The sequence below is a fragment of the Borostomias antarcticus genome (genome assembly GCF_949987555.1).
Source record: "Borostomias antarcticus genome assembly, contig: scaffold_539, whole genome shotgun sequence".
NCBI classification, from domain to species: Eukaryota; Metazoa; Chordata; class Actinopteri; order Stomiiformes; family Stomiidae; genus Borostomias; species Borostomias antarcticus.
Window position 1 is genome coordinate 1,495 of NW_028176751.1, and position 11,006 is coordinate 12,500.

Consider the following 11,006-nt stretch of genomic DNA (forward strand, 5'->3'; position numbering starts at 1 on the left):
TCTTCCTCTCCTCTGTGAGTGTGAGGGCAGTGTGTGTGTGTAATACATTACACACACACCCACACACACACACACACACACACACACACTGCCCTCACACTCATATATATATATATGTGTGTGTGTGTGTGTGTGTGTGTATGAATGTGCGTGTGAGTGTGTGTGTGTGTATCAGTACTGGCTCCTCTCCTCGTTTAGTGTGAGGGCGGTGTGTGTCTGGACAGTGAAGGGAGTGTGTGAGCGCGGTGTGTGTGTGTGTCTGGATAGTGAGGGAGTGTGTGAGGTCAGTGTGTGAGCGGTGTGTGTGTGTGTGGACGGTGAGGGAGTGTGTGAGTGCGGTGTGTGCGTGTGTGTGGACGGTGAGGGAGTGTGTGAGCGCGGTGTGTGTGTGTGTGTGGACGGTGAGGGAGTGTGTGAGCGCGGTGTGGAGCTCTTCAGGGGGAGAGCAGGCGGAAGCGCAGCAGAGCGTCCAGCAGCTGGGAGCGGGCGTCCCCGATGAACGAGTGAGACAGGAAGGAGGGGAGACCTCTGAGACCTCCTCCTCCTCTTCCTCCTCCCTCCTCTTCCTCCTCGCCCTCCTCCTCCTCCTCCTCCTCGCCCTCCTCCTCCTCCTCCTCCTCCACCCTCCAGGGTGTACAGGGGCACTCTGACCATCCCCATCACCTGGACGCACGGAGGGAGAGAGGGTCATCCATCAGTTTGAGAGGAAACCGACGGTTATTGGACCCCCACACACACACACACACACACACACACACACACACACACACACAGAATTCAAACCAAACTATTTAGCACATTTCATACACAGAGGCAACACAGTGTGGCACTTCACAGGAAGCGTGCACACACACACACACACACACACACACACATACACACACACAACACACACACACACACACACGTGATACCTCGTGGCCGTGGTCTGTTGCCGTGGTAGCAGCCGCCGTCTCCACTTCCCTGATCCGCTCCTCTCCGACCTTCTGGGCGTAGAAGTGAGTGATGAGGTGGGAGGAGCTGCCGGAGGAGGAGGGGGCGTGGCAGGAGGTCACATGATCCTCCACCAACACAGGAAGTTGCACTCCCAGCTCCTCCCACAATTCCCTGCCTAGCCCCGCCTCCAACGATTCCTCTGAAGGGTTAACGAACCTGAGGGAAATATGAGCAACAACAACAATAATAATAGCAATAATAATAAAAATAGCACTACTACTACTACTAATAATAATAATGATAATAATAACAACAGCAATAATAATAATCATCATCATGAGGCAACACACACACACACTTTCAGAAACACGTATGACACTGGCCAGAGCTGTCACTCACCCGCCTGGAAAACCCAGCAGACCATCGAAACGCATCTGCATCTGTGGAGAGAGAGAGAGAGAGAGAGAGAGAGAGAGAGAGGCAGTTATCCTAACAACACACTCACTTACACACTCACTCACTCACTCACCCACTCACCCACTCACTCACTCACGCACTCACGCACACACACACACCAGTACAATATGTCTGATGGGGATTCTCCCAAACAGTTGAGCGTTTGTGTCGGCGAAGAGCATCATGTGACAGGCGTGCCGGCATCCCGGAATGGACAACGCCTCTTCTCTGGACAGCTGACCACTCGCCATCTATAAACACACACACACACACACACACACACACACACACACACACACACACACACACACACACAACACACACACACACACGTTGTCCCTCTTTATTTAATTCTTCCTGTTCTGCATGTTTAGTCAACATGGTCACTCAAATAGATTTATTAGGATATTTTAACAGTTTTCATGTGTTGACCAACAGGCCCACATTATAACATGTCATTGTCATCTACTTTAGTCAGAAATAGTTACAACAGCAAACATAGCCTAATGATAATCATTGCTCTGGGTTATGAGTGTCTATCATACAGTTCAGTCACAACCATCCTCATTGTTTAGTGTTGTGGCCGTTTATTCCTCTGGTCAATTACAGCCACTGCCCCAGCAATAGAGCAAGAGGGGTTTTAACCTGCCTAAAAGACTCAGGGTTTCAGAAAGCCTTGTTCAGCCACTGACTCACACAGCAAGGATACTGAGAGATCACTTAGTACTAAAACAGCACTGACACTACAAAGGTCACTGATGACTAGTTAGTAGCCTATACCTGTAGGAGCTGAATTTACCTGACTGACCAAGGAGTTACTGGTTGACCAGCTTGTCAGGAAGCACACAGGACGGACAGAGCAGGAAGAAGTCTGAATACCAGCTCTCTATCTCCCTCTGCTGGCCGGGAGGGGTCGCTGCAGAATACAGGCTCTCTATCTCCCTCTGCTGGCCGGGAGGGGGGCGCTGCAGAATACAAGCTCTCTATCTCCACCTGCTGGCCGGAGGGGACGCTGCAGAATACAGGCTCTCTATCTCCGCCTGCTGGCCGGGAGGGGGCGCTGCAGAATACAGGCTCTCTATCTCCCTCTGCTGGTCGGGAGGGGGCGCTGCAGAATACAGGCTCTCTATCTCCCTCTGCTGGTCGGGAGGGGGCGCTGCAGAATACAGGCTCTCTATCTCCCTCTGCTGGCCGGGAGGGGGCGCTGCAGAATACAGGCTCTCTATCTCCCTCTGCTGGTCGGGAGGGGGCGCTGCAGAATACAGGCTCTCTATCTCCCTCTGCTGGCCGGGAGGGAGCGCTGCAGAATACAAGCTCTCTATCTCCCTCTGCTGGCCGGGAGGGGGCGCTGCAGAATACAGGCTCTCTATCTCCCTCTGCTGGCCGGGAGGGGGCGCTGCAGAATACAGGCTCTCTATCTCCCTCTGCTGGCCGGGAGGGGACGCTGCAGAATACAGGCTCTCTATCTCCCTCTGCTGGCCGGGAGGGGACGCTGCAGAATACAGGCTCTCTATCTCCCCCTGCTGGCCGGGAGGGGGCGCTGCAGAATACAGGCTCTCTATCTCCCTCTGCTGGCCGGGAGGGGGCGCTGCAGAATACAGGCTCTCTATCTCCCTCTGCTGGTCGGGAGGGGGCGCTGCAGCTGTCAAACCCTCAGAGAAGCCCTGCAGGCTTCTGGGACCGTTTTCAGCGTCCTGGTCTCAGCTACGCAACCGTGTCGGGGAGAGGTGGTGAGGAAAGGGGAAAATGAATCGGACCAAAGTGTTTTACAGCTGTAAATGTAAGTTGTTTCGTAGAATCTACACCAAACACCAGACTACGAGCGGACAGTGTCCCGCTTCCGGGTGGCGTAGTAAAAAGCGCAAATGCCGATTGGCTAACGTGTGTGACGTAAACGCGTCTAACCAATGGCATGTCTTGACGAGTGCAAACAGAGCAGCTGGTGTTAAAGTCATGCTCGGGTCTGTGGTTCGACCATCAGGAGGATAACTAGTTCCTGGAGGAAAGAGGGAAGGAATTCACTACCTTTACTTTCATCAGCTGGTCTGTTTTGGAAAGTAGACAGTTGTTCTATTAAGGTAAGAGACATCGTAGTGTTTATCGATGCAAATGCAATATTTATTGATTTAAGCTCAGTCATGCGCATTCAGCCAGCTCCTGCTTTTATGAATGGTTTCTAACTTTATAGCTAGAACACTATCAAATCAGATGTACTACTGTATATGTACTATACCAGGACTATTCCAAAGTGCATTAGCTATTCAAAATCATTGAATATAATTTGATTATGCATATTAGCTCCGTTTGCATATGAAAACTAGACCCTACAGTACAGCGAGATCAATCCGCCAAGTCCAGAACTCAGGATGTTCAGTGTTACCACCATGGGCCTTACCTGGGGATCCTGTCATGGGCCTTACCTTTGGGGATCCTGTCATAAACCACAATAAACAAACTTCTGCAACTCATTTATCGTCGGTTCAAAAACCGATAGAGGGTTTAAACCTATCCAATTACAGCTAAATCTGTTGCCTAGCTATAGGGCTGGGAAAATGTAGTCCCAGACACGACCATCTTGTTTCTACACAGGTGTATCTATTTGTCTGATTGGCTCTACTGCATGGGATCCTATGCAATCAGATGAATAGATCCACCTGTGTAGAATAGATCCACCTGTGTAGAAGTGTCTGACTACATCTTCCCAGCCCTATTGAGATGTTTTGAGTATCCAATCACAGTTGGATCAGAGAAGAGGATTCATATTTAGACCCACCATCCCAAACAGGGCCAAAGAAAACTATTTATATACAGCACCTTTCACAGAGACAACACAGTGCACTTCACAGGAAGCGTATACACACACACACACACACACACACACACAGGAGCTGCAGGGGAGGAGGAGGAGGGGGGAGGGGGAGCTGGAGGAGGAGGAGGAGGAGGGAGGAGCTGCAGGAGGAGGAGGAGGGGGAGCTGCAGGAGGAGGAGGAGGACACAGACTCTGTTCTCCGCTGGTGAAGTGCAGGTGGAGCTGATGGCAGCCGTGGGGATCCCAGAGGAGATGGTGGAGGACGCAGCGCTCGTTAAGGACCTGGCGGACGTGGCTAAGGACTCCGCCCTCATGCACGGAGTTCTCATGAGGACCCAAGAGATGCCCAACTCCTCTGAGGTAAACAAACATGTACACAACTCCTCTGAGGTAAACAAACATGTACACAACTCCTCTGAGGTAAGCAAACATGTACACAACTCCTCTGAGGTAAACAAACATGTACACAACTCCTCTGAGGTAAACAAACATGTACACAACTCCTCTGAGGTAAACAAACATGTTAGTACAGTAGAACGCTGAGACACTACTGCCGACCCATCCAGCTTCAGACCACCAGGACTCAGTCAGAACCAGGTGACTCAGTCAGAACCAGGTGGACTCAGTCAGAACCAGGTGACTCAGTCAGAACCAGGAGGACTGAGTCAGAACCAGGAGGACTCAGTCAGAACCAGGTGACTCAGTCAGAACCAGGAGGACTCAGTCAGAACCACAGGTGACTCAGTCAGAACCAGGAGGACTCAGTCAGAACCAGGAGGACTCAGTCAGAACCAGGAGGACTCAGTCAGAACCAGGTGGACTCAGTCAGAACCAGGTGGACTCAGTCAGAACCAGGTGACTCAGTCAGAACCAGGCGGACTCAGTCAGAACCAGGTGACTCAGTCAGAACCAGGAGGACTCAGTCAGAACCAGGAGGACTCAGTCAGAACCAGGAGGGCTCAGTCAGAACCAGGAGGACTCAGTCAGAACCAGGAGGGCTCAGTTGTTATGTTATTTTTATTTATAATGCGCCCCCCAACCAACTGTTACATCAGCCCGGGGCGCAGCCCAGTTACAAAGAGAGACAAACAAAAACAAAGGACTGCAAACGAACAGATTAACAAGAAACGTCAGGAGTTGGAGAGTGGCTGGCTGCTGTCAGGCGTAGCGCCGCCATCATGCTTCCTAACAAAGCGCTTCACAACACAAATAACAGATAAAAAGGAAGAAAGAGCGACATACAAAATGCAATACGACAATTACGACATACAAAATACAGTACAAGGCAATTACAATGAGAGGGAAAGGGGGGGGGGGATGTGCGTGTTTGTGTGTGTGTGTTTCTGAGTCCGTGAGTTCAGTCCATGTGTGTGTGTGTGTGTGTGTGTGTGTGTGTGTGTGTGTGTGTGTGTGTGTGTGTGTGTGTGTGTGTGTGTGTGTGTGTGTGTGTGTGTGTGTGCCTGAAGGCCTCTGGCTGAGGACTCGGACGGAATGTCTTAGCGATAACAGCAGGTTGCTATGGAGACGTCCTCGATCAGCCTCAAGACCAAAAGTCAACAGGAGTCCATGGGGGGGGAAGGGAGGAGGAGGGGAGGGGGGGAGGGAGGAGGGGGGGGGGGGGGGGGGGGGGGGCAGGAGTCCATGGGGAGGGAAGGGAGGAGGGGGGGGGGAGGGAAGGGAGGAGGGGGGGGCAGGAGTCCATGGGGAGGGAAGGGAGGAGGGGGGGGGAGGGAGGAGGGGGGGGGGAGGGAGTCCATGGGGAGGGAAGGGAGGAGGGGGGGGGGGGGGGGGGGTGCAGGAGTCCATGGGGAGGAGGTAGAAGAACAACAGATTCCAATGGTCATTCCTCTCTGTAACGCTTCTCTCTATAGAGCCTGGTCCTCAGCTCTGTAACGGGTCTCTCTATAGAGCCTGGTCCTCAGCTCTGTAACGGGTCTCTCTATAGAGCCTGGTCCTCAGCTCTGTAACGGGTCTCTCTATAGAGCCTGGTCCTCAGCTCTGTAACGGGTCTCTCTATAGAGCCTGGTCCTCAGCTCTGTAACGGGTCTCTTTATAGAGCCTGGTCCTCAGCTCTGTAACGGGTCTCTTTATAGAGCCTGGTCCTCAGCTCTGCCACGTCGCCTTGCATAGCTGTGAGTTTCTACCTATCTAACACAGTTAGAACCAGGAGGACTCAGTCAGAACCAGGTGACTCAGTCAGAACCAGGAGGACTCAGTCAGAACCAGGTGACTCAGTCAGAACCAGGTGGACTCAGTCAGAACCAGGTGACGCAGTCAGAACCAGGAGGACTCAGTCAGAACCAGGTGACTCAGTTAGAACCAGGTGACTCAGTCAGAACCAGGAGGACTCAGTCAGAACCAGGAGGACTCAGTCAGAACCAGGAGGACTCAGTCAGAACCGAGGATGAAGCTGTTAGCCTCAACCCAGCTTTGTGGTGGCTGCAAGATCAATCGCGTAATAATCATGTATCACGATTTTGACCTCTGTGATCAGATCGTTCATGATAAGGATGGTGATTATGAATATATAATATGAATATATAATCATAATAATATATAATCATAATTTAATGATGGTTTTAGTGATTATGAATATATAATCATAATTTAATGATGGTTTTAGTGATTATGAATATATAATCATAATTTAATGATGGTTTTAGTGCCAAAATCTGTGTCAGTGGACCTTGAAGCACAGATACTGCATAAACAGTGTAGAGCGATTGAGCACCTCCAATCACCTTGTTTTTATATGAAAGTGGCGCCACGGTTAATCGCAATTATTAAAATGTCATAATCATGCAGCCCTAGTTTAACATCAGTGGTGGTTAAGAGGCAGGTGTGCTGTGCGTCCATGGATGAAGACGTGGGGGTCTCTCCCCCACACCCGGGCCTGACCTGCCCCCGCGCTCAGCTCCCTTCCCCGGGCCCAGCTTCCTACCCCGGGCTCAGCTCCCTACCCCGGACTCAGCTCCCTACCCCGGGCTCTCTACCCCGGGCTCAGCTCCCTACCCCGGATTCAGCTCCCTACCCCGGACTCAGCTCCCTACCCCGCACTCAGCTCTCTACCCCGGACCCACCTTCCTACCCCGGGCTCAGCTCCCTACCCCGGGTCGGGAGAGGCTGGGAGAGGCTGGAGGGAGGTCGGGGGAGGCTGGAGGGAGGTCGGGGGAGGCTGGGAGAGGCTGGAGGAGGTCGGGAGAGGTCGGGGGAGGCTGGAGGAGGTCGGGGGAGGTCGGGGGAGGCTGTAGTAGGTCGGGGGAGGTCGGGGGAGGCTGTAGTAGGTCGGGGGAGGCCCCACGCTGCTCAGACAGGCGTGTTTAACCCACAACCACGACTGGAATCCCTCTCTTTGTGAGAGAGAGCCAGGCTTCCGTCTCGCTGGGCAGTGATGCTGAAAACACTTTGAGCTTCTCTTCTCCTCTCTTCTCCTCTCCTCTCCTCTCCTCTCCTCTCCTCTCCTCTCCTCTCCTCTCCTCTCCTCTCCTCTCCTCTCCTCTCCTCTCCTCTCCTCCCCCTTTAGAGTTGCTGTAGTGGAGCCAAACAGCGGCCTACAACCGCATTTCAATTTAAATATTTAAATATATATAATATTTAAATAAAATCCTACACACTGTAGCTTTGAGTAACTATACCTCACACTCCTCCTCTCCCCCGTGCCTCCAGGTGGTGTCCTACGCCCCCCTCACCCTCCTCCTCCTCTCCCCTCACACTCCTCCTCCTCTCCCCGTACCTCCAGGTGGTGTCCTACGCCCCCCTCACGCTCTTCCCCTCCCCCGTGCCCAGAGGGCTGTTCCAGCAGGCGCTGGAGGTCCAGACCCACTACAACCTGCTGGTGGACCGGATCAGCCAGGACCCTGCCTTCCTGGAGCAGGCTCTGGCCAGGTACCACGCCCGCCCGGAGGAGCGCTCGGCTCTGCTCACTCACCTCAAACACTTCTTTACTAACGTCAATAACTCACCTCAAACACTTCCTTACTAACATCAATAACTCACCTCAAATACTTCTTTACTAACGTCAATAACTCACCTCAAACACTTCTTTACTAACGTCAATAACTCACCTCAAATACTTCTTTACTAATGTCAATAACTCACCTCAAATACTTCTTTACTAATGTCAATAACTCACTTCAAATACTTCTTTACTAACGTCAATAACTCACCTCAAATACTTCTTTACTAACGTCAATAACTCACCTCAAATACTTCTTTACTAACGTCAATTACTCACCTCAAACACTTCTTTACTAACGTCAATAACTCACCTCAAATACTTCTTTACTAACGTCAATTACTCACCTCAAACACTTCTTTACTAACGTCAATAACTCACCTCAAATACTTCTTTACTAATGTCAATAACTCACCTCAAATACTTCTTTACTAACGTCAATAACTCACTTCAAATACTTCTTTACTTATGCCAACGTCTATGTCATTTTATTTCTATAGCATTATTCATAGCGCTTGGATCTCATAACCACAGACAAATTTCCCATGAGGCCATAGTGGAACACTTCCTCCTCCTTCACAAGCTAAGATGGAAGATAAGATGAAGACTTTGTCCCTCGTCTCTTTCCAGCACCGTAGCGGTGGACGACTTCACAGCCCGGCTGTTCAACATCTACAGACAGGTTCTCCAGGAGGGCAGAGCGCAGGTCAGTGACCTCAGACAGGCTCACTCATTCACTGCCACCTTCCCTCACTCATTCACCCCTGTCTCCTCACTCATTCACCCATGTATCTCCTCACTCATTCACCCATGTGTCTCCTCACTCACTCACCCATGTGTCTCCTCACTCATTCACTGCCACCTTCCCTCACTCATTCACCCATGTGTCTCCTCACTCATTCACCCATGTCTCCTCACTCATTCACCCATGTGTCTCCTCACTCATTCACCCATGTGTCTCCTCACTCATTCACCCATGTGTCTCCTCACTCATTCACCCATGTGTCTCCTCACTCATTCACCCATGTGTCTCCTCACTCATTCACCCATGTGTCTCCTCACTCATTCACCCATGTGTCTCCTCACTCATTCACACATGTGTCGTCTCACTCATTCACCCATGTGTCTCCTCACTCATTCACCCATGTGTCTCCTCACTCATTCACCCATGTGTCTCCTCACTCATTCACCCATGTGTCTCCTCACTCATTCACCCATGTGTCTCACTCATTCACCCATGTGTCTCCTCACTCATTCACCCATGTGTCTCCTCACTCACTCATTCACCCATGTGTCTCCTCACTCATTCACCCATGTGTCTCCTCACTCATTCACCCATGTCTCCTCACTCATTCACCGGTTCTCTGCTGTCCAGTCCGTCGTGGTGGGTCTGAACCGGTCAGACTACATGCTGGACGAGGCTGAGGACGGCAGCGTGTCTCTGAGGCAGATAGAGATCAACACCATCGCCGCCAGCTTCGGAGGGCTGGCCTCGCGCACGCCAGACGTCCACAGGTGAGGGAGAGAGGATGGATGGATGGATGGATGAATGAATGAATGAATGAATGAAGGAATGAAGGAATGAATGAATGAATGAATGAAGGAATGAATGAAGGAATGAATGAAGGAATGAATGAAGGAATGAATGAAGGAATGAATGAAGGAATGAACGAAGGAATGAACGAAGGAATGAACGAAGGAATGAACGAAGGAATGAACGAAGGAATGAATGAATGAAGGAATGAATGAAGGAATGAATGAAGGAAGGAATGAAGGAAGGAATGAATGAATGAATGAATGAAGGAATGAAGGAAGGAAGGAAGGAAGGAAGGAAGGAAGGAAGGAAGGAAGGAAGGAAGGAAGGAAGGAATGAATGAAGGAATGAAGGAATGAATGAATGAAGGAATGAACGAAGGAATGAACGAAGGAATGAACGAAGGAATGAACGAAGGAATGAACGAAGGAATGAATGAATGAAGGAATGAATGAATGAAGGAATGAAGGAATGAAGGAAGGAATGAAGGAACAAACGAACGAAGGATTCGGAAGGATTGTTTTTGCAGCTAGTGAACATGCAGTAATTGAGCAGTGACACAGGAGAGGAAGCGCTTCACTGGCCTGCAGCCGCGCCAATATCCATGTTAAAGCACCACCTCAATTAGTGCTTTTAAACAGCATTGCTGTTTGTCATTAAAACTATATATTTTTAAATATGGGTTAGTACTGTTTAATTAAGCTAATTAGCATTGCTTTCAGCTGTCCACAATCCAGAATAGTTCTCCATAGTTTACCTTGGCTACAGGCGACAGAACACCTGATGGACGACGTACTGAGCAAGCTCGCGGCTAACATCAACATTGTGAAAGTATGTGTCCCAAAGTGTCTGTCCCCTTTCAACTAAAAGAAAATAACCTTTCCAGTTTTAGTATGGTTATGGCTCACAGTCCCTATCACGTGTATCAAAGCAGAGGGATTTACCCGTTGGTATATCCTGGTTATTGGCACGGCTCAGAGTGCTTCTTGGCCAATCACAATGCGTGGTTGGAACTAGCTGTTGTATAACAGTAGTTTAAACAGACCCCGCCCCCACGATATCAGGCGCAGATGATCCAAAGTGATCCATGGTTTGCCTTCAGAGAGATACGCAGCATTCCAGCTGATCCCAGACCAGGCCATGAGCCACGCTGGGCAGAACCAGCTGCTGGAATGGAGCGGCTATGTGGCCTAAAGGGATGAGAGTTTGAAGCAGAGAAACCAGTTTGAGATTCAGCCTGGCTTCGCCTCACCCAGTTCACAAAAAATGCGAGGGGTCTGGAAATGTATTTATTTTCGATTTCCAAAGAGGCGTTA

The 11,006-nt window shown here is 50.5% G+C and overlaps 2 protein-coding genes across 7 annotated transcripts in view; one reads left to right on the forward strand and one right to left on the reverse strand.

The window, feature by feature from the left end:
* Positions 1-574: 574 nt before the first annotated feature.
* Positions 575-2,248, reverse strand: LOC311328156 (U8 snoRNA-decapping enzyme-like; the record flags this gene model as incomplete). Its single annotated transcript, XM_084462173.1, has 5 exons — positions 2,192-2,248; positions 1,512-1,643; positions 1,336-1,376; positions 915-1,152; positions 575-663 (listed from the first exon to the last, which is right to left on the reverse strand). Coding segments are annotated over exons 2-5 (500 nt in total), but the record flags the coding sequence as incomplete, so codon positions are not given.
* Positions 2,249-3,352: 1,104 nt separating this feature from the next.
* The window catches only part of gss (glutathione synthetase), a 16,083-nt gene continuing 8,429 nt past the window's right edge, over positions 3,353-11,006 (forward strand). For 5 of the 6 annotated variants that reach the window (XR_014631173.1, XR_014631174.1, XR_014631175.1 and 2 more), the window contains exons 1-5: positions 3,353-3,470; positions 4,418-4,561; positions 7,941-8,086; positions 8,787-8,862; positions 9,532-9,671. Coding sequence is in view for 2 of the 6 variants with exons in the window: in XM_084462171.1 (XP_084318297.1) it covers positions 4,427-4,561; positions 7,941-8,086; positions 8,787-8,862; positions 9,532-9,671 (497 nt within the window). In the remaining 4 variants the exon portion in view is untranslated. Of the gene's footprint in view, positions 3,471-4,412; positions 4,562-7,940; positions 8,087-8,786; positions 8,863-9,531; positions 9,672-11,006 lie in introns of all 6 variants that reach the window. The other variant, XM_084462172.1, reaches the window with a different exon arrangement.